Here is a 20814-nt window from a genome sequence, read left to right as displayed (position 1 = left end):
CAATCCATCGAGGGACGTTGACTGTCCCTCCACCTCGGACACAGCCAATCATGTCAGTATGTAGACGCCTGAACGACTGATTTACTGCTACAATACACAAACACGACAATATTAAGACATTTATAGTTTTATTTATTAATTGTTTAAGAGGATTCGGGTCTGTGCGCACGGAGAGGAGCGCAGGAGAAAAGTTACTTTGCGCGTATTTTTTAAACTCGCCGTGCGTGTTTTATTTTCCCCACCGTTTTAGGTTGTGAAAAATATCTAATCTAACGGGATTTAAATCACTGAAATCAGCAGTCACCTCTTGGACGGCGGGATGAACTTCTTCTGTACTGGTATGGCGCTGGGCTTGACACTCTAACAGCAAAAAGCGCACCGTATCTCCATCTGGACATCTTGATTGCATTTCAGTGTTTTAATATTATGCTTGTGTTATTTTTAGTGTATACGTGTCAAAAACAACCCCATTATTTTACATTAGCCTAAAATATATGCAGTTCCAAGGGACCATTAACAGGTTTCCCATACGTATTGGAAAATACTTGAAACTCAACGCCTTTTAAACTCAACGCCAGTCCCAGAACCAATTGACGTCGAGTTTCAAGGTACCACTGTATTTTATTTATAGACATAATTGAAACATTGCGTGTTTTCTCTTCATCTTTTTTATACTGGCAACAATCATGTTCAGTTTCTACCTGATGATAAATGCGTTATGAAACTTTGCCCGACTCACACATTTTGCGATCTGATTATAATTAAAGCCTCTTTTTCTCCAGAATAGATAACTCAGATACTCAGGATGACCACTAATCAGCGAGATTGTTCGCCTATAGGCCTAATTTGGTGCAGATTTTCCCGATACAAGAAGCGACTCTGAAGCTGCGGAGTTTGCATTGTGCGCACTGAGATCAGCGCGTGCCAGAATGAGCGCAGAGCTGGAGCGCGTTTCTCTAAAGTCGCGCGCGAACTCCGCAGGGTCCGGGGGTCGCGCGCTCTCCGTTAACGTTCAGCGGCTGCACGACGCTCTGCACGTGCTGTTAGCCGACACGGAGCGCGAGCAGTTCGCTCACTGTCTGAGCGTGTACCACGCCAAGCGCAACGTGTACGACCTCGTCCAGACGCTCCGTGTCATCCTGGATACTCCCAGTAAGCGCCAGCTGCTGCCCATGCTGCGCCTCGTGCTTCCACGTGCAGATCAGCTGCTGTTCGACCAGTACACCTCAGAGGGACTGTACCTGAAAACTGACCCTCCCACAACTGCCGTGGACACGCACCATGGTGGAAACCCACATTCTGTTACAAACTCACACACGCGTGTGCATTTTAGCACGGCGCCTGATTTCAGCACCAACAACCAAGGGACAGCATACCCGGAGTTAACGGATGATACCCGGCACGTGACCCTGAAGCGTAGCAAGAGCCATGAGGGTCTGGGGTTCAGCATTAGAGGAGGGGCAGAACATGGAGTGGGCATCTACGTGTCCCTGGTGGAGCCAGGATCCTCAGCAGAGAGAGAGGGACTGCGTGTGGGAGATCAAATCGTCAGGGTCAATGATGTGATATTTGACCGGGTCACCCACGCCGAGGCGGTCAAGGTCAGTTAACACAAAACACTTACATTTTACTTATATTACCAAGCAGACTAAATAAGCATTGTGACTGAGAAATGTACAGTTCGATGAAAAGTATTTGCCCCCGTCTACTCTTCTTTTTAGAACATAATATTTATTTATTTATTCATTTATTAGTATTTAACGTCATGTTTTACACGCTTTGGTTACATTCATGACAGAAACGGTAGTTCCTTGTTACACAAGATTCATCAGTTCACAAGTTCAACCTCACTTGCATGTCTTTGGACTGTGGGAGGAAACTGGAGCTCCTGGAGAAAAACCCATGCAGACACGGAGAGAACATGCAAACTCCACACAGAAAGGACCCGGACCGCCCCACCTGGGGATCGAACCCAGGACCTTGTTGCTGTGAGGACCTAGAATATAATACAACACAATCACACTCGTCATGGGATTATTGTATTTAATAATAAAGGCAACATGTTATGCAACATGTTTATCACCACATGGTGACACTTAATAACTGACTGAGCCACCTTCATCATCAACAACACCAGCCAAACACTTTCCATAACTGAGGATCAGTTTTTAACCATTTAGAGGTGGACTAGCTCAGAACTGGAGCCTGTTCTGTACCAAAATGAAACCCAAATGTACTTTAGGTTACAGAATGACCTGACTTTTTATTTGTTATCCTTTGATGTAGAACTGAATTCATAGTTTCATCTATTGAAACTATATACCTTTCACTATTGATCGGTACTCATGTCCTAAAGCAGCAAAGCATCCCACCACCATCACAATACCACCACCGTGTTTGACTGTTTGGTTTGATGTTCTTATTGTGGTATGTTGTGTAGGCTTTCTATTAGATGAAAGTTACACTTACAGCCTGCAGAACAACTCTTCCATGCTTTTCACAAACACTGAACTTATCTGAGGTGAGCGAGGCCTGTCTGTACCTTGATGCTTACCTGGCTTCATGTAGCACCTAATGGATAAATTGTTGATGTTGTCTTACTATTTTTTGCAGGCGATCAGATTTTAAGAAGATTGTTTTAAGTTTTTACAATTTGGAGTGTGTTTGTTTAGTATTATACATTTAGATATATAAATTTAATATTACTGTATGAAAAGTGTTTGAAACACTACAAAAATATACTGTTAATGAAACACCAGCAATGCCGTTACCTTTTAATTTTTTAACATAGACTTTCTCACAAGCTTTTGGATGGAATTTCCAGGTTAAATAACACTGAAACTACATTTTCAAAGAGTAAGGTGGTAGTGTTGTTCTTCCTGTATAAAGGCATTATCTTTTCATTGTGCTTCTTTTTATGCTGGTGTATGAGTTTTAGTGGTCCCACCAACCTGCCCAGACATTTACAGACTCAATTGGTTGGTGGATAGGCTTTCTCCTCAGTCGACAGGGATGTTGTGCATGAGGTGGAAATGAAGGAGACAATGCAAGTTGGGGATGAGGGGATTGGAAATGTCTATATTGTATCCACTATTTGGACTTAGTTAACTTTTGTCCATATGGCGTACTTTAAAGTTTAATCATGCAATTAAAGTAAAACATTATTCAATCACTCACTCACATCCAAAAGTATTGACAAGTAGAGAGTCCATCTTCTGTTATGTTGTTGAGGGGTGGAATGAAGGCAGAGTACTTTAAGGAAAGGAATGCAGACATGAGGAAAACATGCCAAACTTGCTGAATTTGATTGTTTAACTGACTTTTCTATCAGTAATAAACAGAACTTTTACTCCCTAATACTACCTGTTAAGTGAATGACTTCTTGTTAAACAAGGAGCTTTCGACCTTCTACAGTTCAGACAAACCTTGAATGTTGGAGACATTCTAAAGTTCATTCCGGTTCTTGGTGTGTCTCTAATGACCAAAATGGAGCCAAACCACAAATGCTTTGACATTTTCACTGTAAAACCCCTTGACAGTGATTATAACTTACTAATTATTATGTACACTATGATTAGGCTATGCTTGAGTGTGTGTGTACCAGCATAAAGCAAAAAAGCGTTCTGCATCTACATTATTATTTTCTCACTCCATGAACACAGTACTGTACTGTAGCCTCTTATTATACCTCCTGAGCCCTTGGTCACTGTCACTCCATGTGCATGTATTGCATTTTCAACGTTACTCTGTTTACTCTAGAAAACCTGTTAAAATAATTCTTGTATTTAACCTAATTTCTTTTGGAAGATAACATATATATGAAGATAAATGTTGAAGTCAGTCAGTAGTGGTTTTCACTTGGCAGTACAACCAGCTACAACAAATAATGGAATACGTGTACATTTACAGTGGATTTAAAAATATTCAGACCCCCTCAAAAAGTATTTTTTGCACACTGTGTCGTGGATTTGAATGGGTATATAATCACCCATAATGACTAAGTTAATACACATTTTTCAAACTAAAAACTAAAATCTATTGTCTACAAAATTATTCAGACCTTTTATATAGTAATTTGTAGAAGCTTTTTGGGCAGCAGTTACTGCTTCAAGTCGTGTTAGATTTACGTTTACATTTTTACGTTTTTGGCATTTAGCAGAAGCTTTTATCCAAAGCGACTTACAGTTGTGACCACAAGCATTGCAAGCAGTTGCGGGTTAAGGGCCTTGCATGCTTCGGGGCCCAGCGGTGGCAACCTGGCAGATGTGGGGCTTTAATCAGCAACCTTTCAATTGCTAGCCTTAACTGCTGAGCTACCGCTGCCCTGTCTTAGATGCATCTCTACAAGCTTTGCACATATGGATTTTGGCAGTTTTCCCCATTAATCATGGCAGATCCTCTTAAGTTCAAGCTCAGATTGGATGGTGAGAGTGTGCGATATAGACGTCTTCAAAGAAGACGGTGGAACCGGACCTGTCGCAACCCTGGGTAAAAGCTAATAGAATTTAAAAATAAATAAAAATGTTGCTCATTGAAATCCACAGTTGCTATGTGTTTTTGCTTTCAAGTAGTAAACAAAAAAATGATCAGAGTTTTAATCTTAACTTTATCAAACAAGTTGGGACTGCAAAATTGTTCGCAATTGATAAGAAAAAAACAAAACAAATAGCAGTAAGCAGTTCATAATATTCTATTCTTATGGAAAAGCAATGTACCTGACAATCAAGTACTTATGTGTTATTTAATTACAGTGTCGATTTTTATTTTACACTTGTATTCTGAACACCTTTAAAAATGTATCTGGAACAAAATTGACTTCATTTCTAAATAATCATGCTGAATACATGTATTTCGTTATCTTCCCAGCCTGGCTTTTGTTTTATGTTGGCTTTTAGTGAGAGCATAAAGCAAAGTGTGATTACATAACGGTTGGTGATAGTGAGGTGTTGAAGAGGAAAATAATGATAGGCATCTCGTTCTCTCTGGCTCTGACTCTGTGTGTGTGGGCTGTAGCAGTGTGCTGGTTTTTTAACATTGAATCCAGACTGTACTGCAAAGTGTATCATTCTCTCTCTCTCTCTCTCTCTCTCTCTCTCTCTCTCTCACCCTCTCTCTCTCTCTCTCGCTCTCTCTCTCTCACCCTCTCTCTCTCACCCTCTCTCTCTCTCCCTCTCTCTCTCTGTCTCTCTGTTTCTGTTTCTGCCATTGTTGGCTTGCCAATGTGTGTAATGCAAATCCAATGCACAGTCAGAACTTGGTCCCCAGCCTGCACAGAGCAACAGCTCAACAGTGCTAAAGCTGTAAATACATTTCAATTAGCAAAAAGCCCTGTGCTAATATGGCTCACATTCAGTTACTAATAGCTTGGCATTCCTTATGCTCATTCACACAAGTCAGTGTTTTTACCAAAATATATTATGTAGTTCATTCTGCAGGCTGCTTTTTAAAGCTAGCTGCCTCACTGCGAAAATTATTAATGGATTTAATTATTCATTCTTTTTTTTCTTTCATTCATTAGTACATTATAATAACGTCATATCTTCATCCCGGCTGGAAACACTGGGTGCAAGGCAGGGCAGTAATTCATGCACGGCACCATGCACTTACCAATTAATTTATTTCCTCATTCATATAGGGGAATTTAAAGTAGCCAATCCTCTCTGCACATTTTTGGGAGGCTGAGGTACAGTTGTAACCTAGCAGTTAAGGTACTGGACTAGTAAGCAGAAGGTCGCTGGTTCAAACCCCCCCACTGCCAGGTTGCCACTGTTGGGTCCTTGAGCAAGGCTCTTAACCCCTAATTTCTTAGACAATATACTGTAAGTCACTTTGGATAAAAGCGTCTGCTAAATGCCGTAAATGTAAAGCAAACACACCTTCTATGACCAGTTCCAAAGTAGTTATTGCTAATTCTACAATTGTGATGACACCTAAGTTTGTCAATAATAATTAAAATTACTTATTGCGGCCTACTCGCACCTAGAGGCAATTTAAAACAGTCAATTCACTATTGCTGGTAGGGCGTGGCATCCACCCTACCAGCTGTGCCATTGTGATGCTTCTTAAAAACAATATTATGGCAAAATGTAAGGCAGCTCAGTCATGTGACAGTATAACAACCTTCTTAGAGTTATATGTTGGTAGCCTATCAGGATATCAGCTTGATATTGATTAGTATTGATATTGATGCGTTGTCAATATGGTAATATAAAAAGTGTGCAGTGTTTTCTGAAAGAACTTGAGGTGTTTGGTAGTGTAACTGAATCCTAACTTGAATGCCTAACACTTGCTTGTTAAGTTCCGGCAACCTATAGTTCTTACTTGAAATGAAACTTCTCTAGCATTGAGATGAAGTTGATCTCTATCCAGCTTTAGCTTCTTTGCCATTATGTCTAATTGTTCCTGACTAATTGGCTCAGCACGCTAAGCTTATAGAGGTGTAGGGAGTTGCTCCTGATGGGAATCCCTGTTCTGCGTTATATATCGGTTCCATTCTGTTCCTCGTCGGGAATTAAATTATTCATAATGCTGTTTAATTAAGCAGGCAGCCTTTAAGGCGGGTGCACAGTTTGATGTGTCGTCCTTAACGTTTTTTAAACTCTAGAGCTCAGCTTAAGTGAAATACACGGCTCGTCTTTAGGATAGTGTGAGATCTGAAGCACGTACACTAAACTCATTAATTAAACTAATTAACACAACCTGATTGTTTTTGTTAATACACCAGAATGAACAGATGTGCAGCTATCATAATTTTAACCTTTTGGTTAAAGTTACAAATTGTTAGGCATGCAGGAGCAAAACAGTCAATTTGACTTAATTAGTTTTCTATTAAGAAGAATTTTGCTGGTGTAAGCTTTATTCACAAAAGGATAAATCATTCACCGAAATGGCAGAAGCAGTTGATTTATTATCTCACAATTTCCTAAATGCAAGTCTAAATTATATAATTGATGGTGAGTTGATGACTCAGATCTTTCACATGGGGGTCAAACCAGGTCTCTACAAGCCTAAACAAATTGCTTGCGTTAGGTGTTTACATACTTTTGGCCATACAGTGCATACTTGTTTCCATCCACTGTATATTAAAATGTATACAGTTTGCATACTAATCCCAGAGAATCATTATCTGTTTGTAATTCATTTCTACAGAAGTATATAATAGCTTGCTATAAGAATGAATTATTTTATTATATGGGTCTTTTCTTTAAAGACAGACGATAGCTGTTATTGTTGCTCTGCTGTCAGATTGAATGAACTTTCTTGCTTTCTATCAATATTTTCATGCCTTCTATTCTTTTATCTTGTTGTCCCTAGAAAACATCCACATTTCTTACCTTGAACTCATCCAGAATATCAACTCTGTATTCTCTGATTCTCAGCCTCCCTCGTGTACACACTGGTAAATCTATCATTCTATTCCAGTGCTTACTAAAAAAACAACCTGAGGCAAGGCGGTCTGGGTGCGTTTTGGATCTGAATATTGATCTGACATATTTGATTCACATGTGGCGCTCTTCTAATTATTTACATTAAAATTGGACTCATTTTGCGTCATTCTTGGAATCGTAATGTGGAAGGTGTTTGTCAGGCATCCCAATTCATTACATTCTGCACTCCCCAGTGAATGTTGGACAGTATTTTCTGGATCAGCCAAGTAAATGATTATATCTGACACACTGTGCAATGTGTAACATTGCTTCTCCGACTATTCCCCTAAAGCTCACAGGTTCTGATTTACTCATCGGAAATGATTACTTGGATTTTAAGTCTAGATCAAATCTGGATTTATCAGATTCTATTAATACTTTTTATGTAAATGAAATCCCAGGTGTGGTCTAACAGAGATCTGATTTTTCATCAACTTGAAAAGCATATCATAAAATGCCATTTTTATTATTATTCAGGTACTGGTCAGCATCATATCTGTGTCAGTGGGCTGAAATGTTAAAAGTTGACATTCTCTACATGGTTAAAAATACATACACACATTATTCATTGCAACATGTGTTTGGGATATAATTCATTTGGTTCTAAGACAAAATGATAAAACTTAAAACTCAACATTTCGATAATTAAACTTGGACCAATATTTCATAATAAATAAAAAATAGAGTTTAATATATTACATTAGACACCAGGCAGGGTGCCGAATAAGATGGTTTATTATCTTTCCTATAATGTGACTGCAATTACTGTATGACTGCATAAACATGATATAGTAGATGACAAAACCTCTTTGTGCTGGATGTACCATTGTTTTCCTGTGGAGTAGGCAATGTTGTATTCAGTAACAAATGTAGGTTGCTTCGGATAAAAGCATCTACTAAGTAATGTAAAATAAATCAAGTATTGTGCAGGAGTGAGATTTAAAAATTTGTCCTCGTACAGACTTGTAGAAAAAATGCATTGCAAGACAAGTAATATACCTTTTGTATTTTGATATGCTCACAAGGTTAGGAAACATGTAATTCATTACATTCATGTCTTCGTATTTTTTCCCGCCACAATCACTATAAATCTATAGATATGGTGCAAAATGATCACATTAGTTCTTTGAATGAAGTACTTAATTTACACACACACACACACACTATTTACATTTGACAAATGTCTTGATTAATTTCACTAGAGTTATAAAGTTTGACATTGTTTTGACTAGAAATCCCCAAATGTAGAAAACCCCAAAATAACATGGAATTGTTGAGCCAGACTTAAAAAACAGAAACAGTGTTATTTTTATCACTACACAATTCTACGTATAAATCACAAGCAAATCAGCTTGCACAATTTTCTGCAGGTGTTATAAAGTCTGCAAAAGTTTAAGTTTTTTATTTTTAATTTTTTATCAGTGTACATTATTTTTCATCAGTGTACATTATTTTCATCAGTGTACATTATTTTTCATCAGTGTACATCAGTGTACATTATTTTTCATCAGTGTACATTATTTTTCATCAGTGTACATCAGTGTACATTATTTTTCATCAGTGTACATTATTTTTCATCAGTGTACATTATTTTTCATCAGTGTACATCAGTGTACATTATTTTTCATCAGTGTACATCAGTGTACATTATTTTTCATCAGTGTACATCAGTGTACATTATTTTTCATCAGTGTACATTATTTTTCATCAGTGTACATTATTTTTCATCAGTGTACATCAGTGTACATTATTTTTCATCAGTGTACATTATTTTTTATCAGTGTATATTATTTTTCATCAGTGTACATCAGTGTACATTATTTTTCATCAGTGTACATTAATGGCTGTCATCAAGAATGACTCAACATTTCACGTCTTTGATTTATGATAAACATATATAGTAGTGACAGCTAATTTACTTGTCGGCTTCAGAGCACAGGGATTAGCTGAATCCCATTTAGAAGTACATATATTTTAACCCACAACTAAAGTAAAGCAATGCTTCCTTTCCCAATTCATGCAAAGTGCACATGAACATGCTAATTTACTGACAATGTACAACAATGGCTGTTATCAAGAAAGACTCAACATTCCATGTCTTCTATTTATGCTAAACATATACTGTATTATGTTATGCATTTATTTAGATTGATAAAGCAAGCTTAATCAGCTGGAGGAAGGACTATGTTGAGGTGAAGAAGACCACTATGATAATTAGAATGACATAAGTTATCAGTGTTAGGATAACCTTGACACGAGCTGATTGACCCCAATGAATGTATAATAGATCAATTACAATTTTAGCTGTGTCTGCTTTATTAGCTGCAGAGATACAAAGAACAAACCAGGCATTTTCTGTGGCCATCTGTGGCCATCTGACAAAGAACCACCACCATCCCCCTTATGTATCAAATGTAAAACTGTAAATACTACCAGTGAGTGACAAGATGGCATACCTGTGTGTGCCGCACAGCAACATGAGTTAAACATTTAATCCCTGCCTATGTTTGCATGGGTCCCCCCCCCCCCCCCCCCCACAAGTGCTTCAGCTTCCTCTTACCTCCCAGAAGCATGCTTGTATGTGGACAGACTGCTCCAAAATTCCCCTAAACTTGAATAATTAAATGTGTATGTTCACCAGCTTTAGATTGACAGCCTGTCCATGTCCTGCACCTGTGTGTCCTATTAGAATCAGACCCACTGCAACCCTGAGCTAGATGATGCAGTTAATGTAAATGGCTTTATAATAAATAGAAAACAGTAATATGTAAAAAGTTTGCACACCTTGTGATTTTCAGACTAGATCTGATGCCATGCACCACATCACATTACCTTGCCAACTCACTCAATTTGTGATTGACATAACTGGTGTTGGAAATTTGTGTAGCAGCTGTTTTTAACCATGCGATAAAGATAAATAGTCCAACATTTTGTGAGGTGTTTCTGCATGGTAGAGACTGAACAAATCAAAATCAAGTCCATCTATAACAAGCCAGGAATCTAAAGAACAGTACAGATCTGGAGAAAGATACAGCACTAAACATTCTTCAGACCTCAGTTTACTCTATCATAAAACTGGATTGGCCACTCAGGTGGCGCAGCTGTAAAACACACGCTAGCACACCGCTGGGATCTCGAATACATCATATCAAATCACAGCTCTACCATCCGGCTGGGCTGAGCGGCCACATGATCAACGATTGGCCTGTTGTTTATATAGGGGTGGGGGAAGTAGTAAGCTGGATACGGTCTCCTCGTAACTGATGCAACTCAACCTAGCTGATTGATGGCTCCTGCACAGAGGCAGGGAAGGAGAGTGTTGATCAGGGTGTGTCTCTCCGTACACAGGGCTGATCTGCATTAGCACTCGCCTAGTGCAGGTGAAAAAATGCATATGGGTGCTGCCCACATGTAAGAGAGGGCGTGGGTTAGCTTTATTCTTCTCAATCAGAGTAGGGGTCGGCATTAGTGGAGAGGAAGCATGATGGAATCGGGCAATTGGACGCACTAAAAAAGGGAGAAAAAGGGGAGAAAATGCATAAACAAAATACAATAAAAACTGGATTAAATGTGAAACTACACCCACACTACCGAGGACAGGTTATCCGTCTAATTACAGTCTACAAACTAAATCAACACTCGGTAATGTGACACTGTCATTTAAAGTCAGTTAGATCTTTACTTCTTGTTTTCTTAATCCAGGATTGAGGTTGCACTTTGATTTACTGTCTCTATGAAATTAATTAAATAGAGAAATTACAGCATGGTGAAAAACTGTAGATGTTCTAGACATCTTATTAACTGACAGAAGCAAGCTATTTTACCAAACATACTTCAGAGTATGTCTTTTTATAACAGACCTGTCTCTTTACACATGCAAACAAGTACAGACAAGAAATAATAAAGATTGTACAGTTAATGTCTGGGGCAGTTAGAATGAAAATAAATATCAGAGAAACAGATAAAAGAAAAGAAACGCGAGTCTCTGTGCTGATTAAAAGTGACAGCGCATTTACTTTACAACTCCAGAGCACAGAAATGAGCCGAATCACATTTAGAACTACATATATTTTAACTCGGCCCGCAACTAAAGTAAAGCAATGCCTCCTTTCCCAAATTATGCAAAGTGCACATGCCCACTTACATCCTAATAAAAGTGCTAATTTACTGACAGCACTTATATTTTGAAAGGCAAAGCTGAAATCTCTAAATAGTGTGTTTTTATAGGTTGGATATTAAGGCCTGGATATTTAAAATGAAACCTTTTAAATAAAGGGGCATTTTTTCTTTTAATGTTGGCATTTTCAATTCCTTGTTGCAATTTCTTTGTCGCTCACAGCACAGACAACCACCCATGATCTTGATGATGATTTTTAATGATCTTGAAATAATTGGTTATTTTCTTGAAGCTTTATTTAACTAACATAAATGTTTTCATTAACTGATTTACTTATATTTTGTAAATATAAGCACATTTATTTAAATAATTCAGCATGCACTATAACAGCTTGAGTCAATAGACAGAGTGTATGTGCTCGGCAGGCCTGCCTGCTGTCCAGAGCTGTCTCTGATTTAAAATGTATGGCGCATTATGAAAAAAAGAATCAGATAATGATGCCCACAAAGTGCTAAGAACCTGAAGTCTTGTACTATGCAAGAATGGGTGAAAATTACACACTGCAACAGTTAGCATCTCAATCTCAGCTTCTTTACAAAATGTCCAATTTTTTTCTGAAAATTGGGTTTGTATATTTTTTTTACTATACCATCTCAAGGGCAATAAAGGTGCTTCAGCAATTAGTGGCAGGAAGTTTTGAGGTTTAGTGAGACTTAAACAAAAATGTTCAGCTTGGTACAGTGGGTGTGGTACAATAACATGGTCCATGTGGTCTTGTGTTTAGTCCATGTTTCTGATCACAGTCTTAAGCATGTTTTCCATGTCCACGTCTTACCTCCCACATGCAGAAGATGGATTAGCTACACTGAATTGCCCCTGAGTGTGATAAGGTCAATATTTCACAGTTTCACCCTACAATGGATTGGCTCGTGGACTGTGGTGTGCTCTTGGCTTTTGTGCAGTATTTTGTGCAGTACTGGTGTCAAAAGTGGCTAGTAAAAAGGAATGAATGAAACCATTTTAAACCCAACATGTGCCACGATCTGTCATCCTATCCAGATAATGGTCCATCTGTTCCAGTACTGTCATTTCGAGTATGAGATGATGGTAGCAGCCTTGAGGTAATTCCTTTCTCATCCACATCTCATCTTTTCACCTGCAGCACAGGAATAAACCCTGACATTTACTTTTCACACAGACTAACAACCCACACGTACTCTTACCCTCCACACGTATCGTGCACACACACACACACACACACACACACACGCTTGCATACAATCTAACAGAAACAGCAGCTCTATGTTTAGGCACACTCCACCAAAAAGGCATTAATAGAATAACACCACTCTTTTTTGGATGTAAAAGACTGAGCCTTAGGTAAACGGTACTGTTTATACCCATGATCATAAGCATCATCTGTGGAAGGTATATATTTCCATACTCTCACATACCGTACACCCCCAAACTCTTACTTACACACACATACTTTTGAACACTCGAACATACTCCCACAAACACACACTCTTGTACTAACCCACATTCTTACCTACTCACAAAATAGATCTGTGTTTCGGCACACTCACCTCGGGAGGCTGTGTGGTGCTAAACCACAGCAGTGCATTTATAGAACAACAGCACTCATTTCTGACAGAAAGAGGTCTGCACTTTTTTTAAATCTATATCAGGATGAACCATTTTTAGTCTAAGGTTGTAATGTTACATTACAAAGTCTTCAATAAAAGAAACTTATTGTGGCAGTAAAAGCTGCTGTCTTCAATATTTGGTCACAATAAGGCATGTTGAGGAATTTAAGAACTGAGAGAGCCTTCTTTTCGGGGGCATGCGTAAGATGACGTACAATGCTGTATGTGTAGAGAGCTCACTAGGTTTTCTCTATATTAATGCATATAGTTCGGATATAGGATTTCCAATAAGCTCATGTCAGATGCCACATACTCTGGCCATATAAAGTGCCAGAACTGCTCTTTCTCACATGTAAAAATAAGTTCAGGACAGGTAGGACAGGCGCAGTGTCTTGAGCAGTAAAGACCAGACCTACTTCCTCCTGCTTTCAGCTGTTAAACTGTGTTTCTGGGTCTGTAGTCTAGGGGGATGTGGGGAGGGGAGCGGTGAACACTGAACAAAAGGCCAGAACTGATTGTTTCATGAGTTCACTGTTGTATTGGTTGCCTGCTCTTGGACAGAACAGCCTCCATTTAAAGCACTTCTTGTTATACTGTCTTAATTTAAAGTCCCCAAATTTGAAAGGCTTTCATGACTCACCAGATTTCTGCTGCATTACTTACGTCAGTCCCTTCTTGAATTTTCTCTCTCTGGCTTCGGTTGATTCAGAGATAAAAAGCTTATATTCAGAGGCCATAGCTCAGTGAAGCTAGCACTTAATTAGAACATTTGCTGAAATAAGCAAACTACAGACCGTAAAACTATTTTCCTGCAGAGTGGTTATCTGAACATGTCCCAACTCATCTGGCTGTATGTCTGATTGTCATTCAATTAATCTCACCCTTCAGTTTTGGCTCAGAATAGCAGAAAACAATTAATACTATGGAACAAAACTGAATATACACAAGCACAATAATAATTCTGTTTCGTTTTGACTTTTGCTTCAGATAATAATAATTTAATAACAAACCATGAACAAGCCACTAAAGGCCACTTTGCATATGCTAATGTATTTTTCACATTACATGTAATAGCAATTAAAATATCATATAATATTTTTATCTTTCTATTTTATTTATGCGTTTTCTCCCATTTTCTCCCAATTTAGCGTAGTCAGTTTGTCTTCCGCTGCTGGGGGATCCCTGATTGCAGTCGAGGAGGGTATATTGCTGCTCATGCCTCCTCCGACCCGTGTGCAGCCCTAACCGGAACCCTTTTTCACCCATGCACTCTGCACAGGCGCCTCTCTATCTGCTAATCAGGTCCTTGCACAGCGTTTGAAGACCCCACCCACATAGTCCGATCATCCCGCCCTAGCAGAAACATGTCTGCTGCAGGCACTGCCAATTATGCCCGCTACATGGACCGGTGGCAATGCTGAGTTTTGAACCAAGGAGTTCAGAATCTCGGCGCTGGTGTTTTTAGCGGAATATCCCACTGCGCCACCTGGGCGCCAGTCAAAATAATTTAAGGACATTGATTAACAGTAACAGCTAGTGTATTGGATTCAAATGGTAATTTGCAATATTAAGCAGTAGTCACTGTTGCAAAAATAAGAAGACAATTTTCGTATCTGCCCCCAAACTGTGTCTAGTAATTGCCCCAAACAAGCCGATGGAACGGCTGAGTCTCAGACTCACGTCTCTGCGATGGTGAGCTTGCAAATAGGACAGCAGCACAACCTAAGTGTCTCCACTCTATTTCCCGAACAGCTTGTTTGATCCATGCAAACTCAACAACTTGACCTTAACACCTAAGTACATACACTGTGAGAACACGATTCACCCAGTACACCAATCCATCTTTCTCGAGTAATTCATAACTGACATGCAGAAGCACGGCGCTTGCTGTGGCAGTCCATCCTAAAGGTTTCAGCTCAGCTCATGTCAGACAGGAACTCAGGAAACAGAAATATGTGTAGGCAGATAGTTACTGTCTATCATGGTCGTCTCTCTGGAGCTCTCCAAGCTTCCTGTTCTTTTGATAGAGAGAGCTAGGAACTTTTCCTATAGACTGAAGTTTGAAATGGTTTCTGTTAGATATAGTGTACTGTCTATACATTGATGTAGAAGGTAATTGTTACATTACTCTTGTCTTGACTGGAATTCACACTGGACACAGGTCCTCTCACAGGCAGACAGGGTAGTAATCACAGGTGTTGCCATACTTAGAAATCAAATAAACAGATGGGCCTCAAAACCAGAAAGAACAAGGTGGGTGGAGGGGGGTGTCATTGTTTTTGGCAAACCCAATGCTTTGCCAAAAACAATGACACACAAAGAGGTTCAAATACAAATGCTAATCAGTGAAAGCATTGACACCAGTTGAGCAAATAAGAGTAACAGCCACTGCTAGGGAAGAGAATGTAGAACATGGATCTTTACAACACCACTTCCAACTTACAATCATCATGTTTTTTAAATGCAACCAGACTAAAATTTGATGAAACTGTTGAACGGATTTGGAACTATTAACAAAAACTGTATGTACTTATGTACACTAGACATTACTGGCTGTTAACATCTGTGTATACACAATACACAACAAAATACACAGCACAGCCTTAATAAGTGAAAGACGAAAAGACTTGTCTGTGTTTTGACCCCCCCCACCCGAGTAGTGTTTTTAGCTGCTTTAGGCTTCAGCATCTTGGACATTTCGTCTAATCGATTGCTAATGTTTCTTTAGAGTTTGCTGAGTTTATAAAATAAGAAATAAACTGTACATAGACAAACTATCGGGAGCATAATACTGCACTGGCTTGTTCTTTTGAGGTGCAGCACAGAGATGATCACGTGTGTAGAGAAACACACTTTATTTATTGATTATGGAATCCCCAAAAAGGGACAAAATGCACTTACGAAAACACATAAATCAAACAGTCAGCACACTACACCACAGAACTACAAACATACACTAACTTAATTAGTGTATGACTGCTAGGACCACCATATATTGCGTCCATTTTTCATACGCTATGTGAATGAAAAGCGTTAAATCACTAAACAGACCTTAAATTTAAAATTTCACAGCAAATTGCATATTACATGGGACACGGCTCATTACACGGTCCATGGCACGATTTTAATGCCCGTTAATTAGGTAGGGCCTTAGTTATAACTTACAGCAGCTGTAGCAGAACTGACTTTCAGGTCATTTTAAGACTTTGAAGCATGCATGGTGATATAATTGTATGCTGGGTTTATTAGTGGATTATTACAGAGTCTAATTAGTATTTCTGCTTGCTGTTTTAAGCACAGTTTCTCTTCCTAAGCTGTCATCCGTCTGGTTGCTTTGTTCTGCATTAGTGTAACCGAGCCAGCTCCAGTCAGGCAGAACTAGTCTTAACAAGATACTCAAGTGTTCCACATACTCATTGTACTCTTGGTACATGTGTATCTCTGACTCACAACATGCTTTTGTTCTGCTCCTGTCTGTTATTTTACTCCTATATCTCTCACTTCGAGCCTCACAGTCAATAAAGACATAAAAACAAGAGTGTCAGACTGTTATGAGCTTCCTCCCCAGGTCTGTGTCTACAGAAGAAAAACTCCCTGTTCTTTATAAATCCTTCATATTAAATGTGAGATTAATGACTGCTTTCAAGACATGTACAAAAGTGACTAAGCAGGACAGCCACAGGTCACATCCGAAGAGTGTAACTTTAACTTGGAGTACACGTGTATCTGAGCTGAATGTGATCTTGAAATTTAATTGTGTATTATTTATCTGGCAGAGCTTGCCTGTGTATGCACTGATGGATTAAATTAACACACAGGCTAAGTGCTGTGATTACTGATATCAGCATAAACAGTGAGACATTAAGTGAAGATATGGAGTGGAATGATAACGCCTTAATAATTGGCCTCCTTAAAAACACGCCTGATTCCACTTTCTCTCATGTCCCCCCCACTGCAGGTGCTGAAGGGATGTAAGAAGCTCTGCTTGTCGGTATGTTCGATGGGGCGGATCCCGGGTGGCTACGTGACGAATCACGTGTACACATGGATGGATCCTCAGGGTCGAAGTATCTCTCCACCACCCGACCTGGTACAGCACCGTAACACAGGCGGCCAACAATCTGACAGCCAAAGGCATGGACATGCTCACCAGGGTGCAGAGGGGAAGGTAAGTGTGTGATTTTGTACTGAGGTTAAAATGTGTCATTAGGACTAATAGAGTGTTTACACCACTTGATGCAAAGTGTTCAAATACAAAAATTAGGATGAAACCCTTACAGTTATATTGGTCACATTTCAGATCAAAACTATTGATGAGGGGGGAAATGCCACAGAAAAACAAACCAATGATGATACTGTATCTCTATCATGCAAGCAAAAATCCCACGGATCCCAAGGATTTGCATGGTTCACCAATTATCTGACATCCTAAACACAAGCATACAGCACAAAAGTGTTCAGAGTGAAAAACATCTTCTGAATGTTTTTATTTACATTTTTAGATGATGTGATTTAATTAAAATTGCAGTGAAGTCCTTTGTTTGGAAGGAGGCATTGTAGTAATTGGAAAGGCACAGTGGATATGCTGCTTTTACCCAAAGGGAGCTGAACTGAGTGATATGAGTCCAGCTTCAGCCCTGGCTACGACACTTTTATGTCTGTCACTGTGATTTATTTCTTTGTCTAAACCATCCAGATTTAAAAGGATTCATCATGGCTATGGTGCGTGCATCTCAAATGGTTATGTTTACTGTTTGAGAATTCAGGAATGTCTTATAAACTTTATTAGTTAGACTACTACAGTCTTTGTTAAAAATTTAGTTGCAATGCTTTCCTTATAGATTTTTTTCTTCTCAAAAGAAACCAGTTAGAATTGGCTAATGCATGCCAGGAAGTGGCAAAAATAAATGTTGGCAATCAGTTTTTTTGTGACACTCGGTGGTGGCCAAAAATCTGATATCACTAGTTATATTTTGTATTTTAGAATTTAATACAGTGCTTTTTTATTAAATTCCAAAGAGCATTAAATAGTGAACTCTGTCATAGACGTTCCTCAACAGTCAACTGGGCAGTTGTAGCCTAGTGGTTAAGGTACTGGACTAGTAATCAAAAGGTCACTGGTTCAAGCCCCACTACTGCCAGGTTGCCATTGTTGGGCCGTTGAGCAAGGCCCTTAACTCTCAATTGCTTAGACTGAATACTGTCACACTACTGTACGTCGCTTTGGATAAAAGTGTCTGCTAAATGCTGAAAATGTAATTTTTAACTTATACACTAGCCATTTATAGGGGCACTTAAAGCATTCAAGGAAATGGCAAAATAATCTGACTTATGATGGACTTGTTAGGGAAAATCCAAAAATCTCAGTAATCATCCAAGGCATAGGTCAATTCAGAAGCACTTACTTCAGACAAATCCATAATCACTACCAGAAAAACAGACCAAACCCTGGAGATCCATAAAAAAAATTCACAAGATCAATATACAAAAACCAGTATAAAGAACCACTCGGTAATGTAGGTCCAGATGCTCCAATACTTTACCATAATCAGGTGTATAAATACACTAAAAAATCAAGAGGAAAACTCAGGACTGAGTGTACAATAAGCAGAGAATGGACAGAGACAAGACAGAGTGGTGCGAATACACAGCACTGACACACAGCAGACAGAAATAGGGATGCAAGTGAAAAATCACCATGGTAATGACAACTCTGAAAGGGGAGACAGGGTACACACACTGCTTTTTTTTTATGTATCATAAACAAAGCGTTTGTCTGTGTCCCTTCAGGTCACGATTTCTCTGGATGACGGGCGTCCTCTGGGTCTGATGATTCGAGGGGGAGCAGAATATTCTTTGGGCATTTATATAGCTGGAGTGGATCATGGCTCGGCTGCAGAGTGTGGAGGTTTGAAGGTAACACCCAGCACTACAGATCTGTCATTTATATCACAGCTACTACATTAGCGAATGAGGATTCAGCAGTCAAGTGAGCATTATTGTTATATGGACATTTAAAATGAAAGTTCATGATAAATAAAATAAATACATAAAAACAATGAATAACATTCTGAATAAAGTAAAATAAAGTTAGTATAATGCAAATAATAATTAACAAGTATTTAAAACGTGAATGAGCTACACTTAAATAGCTAAATATAAATAAATGTACTGTAGTGGATGTATAAATAATAGTTATATTTTACACGTACACACTCAGAAGGCATGGAGAAACGAAGAAAAATACAATAATGCACAGAGAAGTAATACAATCAGGAACGGAAAAAAAATACAATCCTAGCAACTAAAAGAAAAATGCTCAGCTAAGGAGTCCAACAGTGGTAACATGGTGACTTAACCCTTCAACTAGTGGTTCTCTAAGTGCTAAGCCACTACTGCTACTGTATTATTGATTGCATTGATAAATAAAATACATTTAAACATTATGGGTCTGTCTAAAAACCTAGTGATCTCTCTACATAGACGGATTTTACATCATCCTACTCTCCTGAGAAGAAGGCTGTCTAAATTCTTAGATACCTTAAAATGCTGCCTACTAGGGTGTCTTATTTCTGAGTGACAAACTTACTGAAGAACAATGGAGCATACAATGCTTCTTTAGCGGTGAAGGCAATCCCAGCATTCAGTGTGGCACAATTTTTTTTCACAAAAAATGACAAATATGGTGGATGAATGCGGAGCAACGAATGAATGAGTTTTTTTAATGTAAATAAATTCTCACTGATTTTTAATTTGTATAAAGGTGCACAAGTGTCATTTATTTGCACATTTGGACTCGTCAGTGACAGTTTTCAGCAATCGTTTTCAGTACACAGAGGGAGACGTTAGCTGGCATGCTAGCAGGTTGTGCCGTCTCTACCCATTGGTTTGAATGGCCTGAGGCTAACTGTGTTAGCTTAGTAAGCAATAACTGCAGTAACATAATCACAGTCTAAATAGTATGTCTAAATAATCTGCCTTATAAGTTTAATGTTTTATTAGAAATCTCTTTTCTTAGGCAACTGCCCAGGTAGGCAGTAGGAAGCAAGGCAGCTCACTAGGTTTTAAGACAGACCCTATGTCTCCATATCAGAAAATGTAAATTACAAGTGCTTGACTTAAATTTCTATTCAAACAAGGTTTGGCTGAATGCAGGGTCCTGGTAAAATTCTGTCTTTACCAGGTATTACTTGACACTATTGACAAGAATGCAACTTCAGTCATTTGAACAGCAACAAACTTCAGTCAAGTTGTAGGTACCGATTTCAGAGCAGGGATTTCTTTCTTGGATGGCAACCCCTAAGCCTGGCTGTATCACCCATGTTGCATCAGCTTATTATTTATAGCATACTTACTAAAACCTAAAATAACAAGACTGCCAGGACATACGGTACATGTCTCCTACAAGTAGATGCAAATCCTTGACATCAGCTGTATTTGATCAGAGAGTACTGGACAAGCAGTTTACAGTTTTGTACCAGCAGCTGAAAAACCACTGGAGCGAAGAAGCTCTGCAGCTGGAAACTGGTACATCCTGCAGAAATGTAATTGCAATCCGAGTGTGAGACTTTTTCCAGTGAGGAGAAGAAGAATTTTATTACAGACGTCCCCCTGAGAAGCTAAT

General features: G+C 38.9%; 1 protein-coding gene across 1 annotated transcript in view; it reads left to right on the top strand.

Annotated features, from left to right (window-relative positions):
- The first annotated feature begins 878 nt into the window (after nucleotides 1-878).
- The window catches only part of whrnb (whirlin b), a 58802-nt gene continuing 38866 nt past the window's right edge, over nucleotides 879-20814 (top strand). Inside the window, exons 1-3 of the mRNA XM_063017855.1 lie at nucleotides 879-1601; nucleotides 17149-17358; nucleotides 18981-19106. Of these exons, the coding sequence (XP_062873925.1) occupies nucleotides 930-1601; nucleotides 17149-17358; nucleotides 18981-19106 (1008 nt within the window). The 5' untranslated portion in view covers nucleotides 879-929. The remainder of the gene's footprint in view (nucleotides 1602-17148; nucleotides 17359-18980; nucleotides 19107-20814) is intronic.

The sequence above is a fragment of the Trichomycterus rosablanca genome, chromosome 21 (genome assembly GCF_030014385.1).
Source record: "Trichomycterus rosablanca isolate fTriRos1 chromosome 21, fTriRos1.hap1, whole genome shotgun sequence".
Lineage (NCBI taxonomy): Eukaryota > Metazoa > Chordata > Actinopteri > Siluriformes > Trichomycteridae > Trichomycterus > Trichomycterus rosablanca.
The sequence above is the reverse complement of the archived record's forward strand: the minus strand, read 5'-3'. Positions and strand labels throughout refer to the sequence as shown.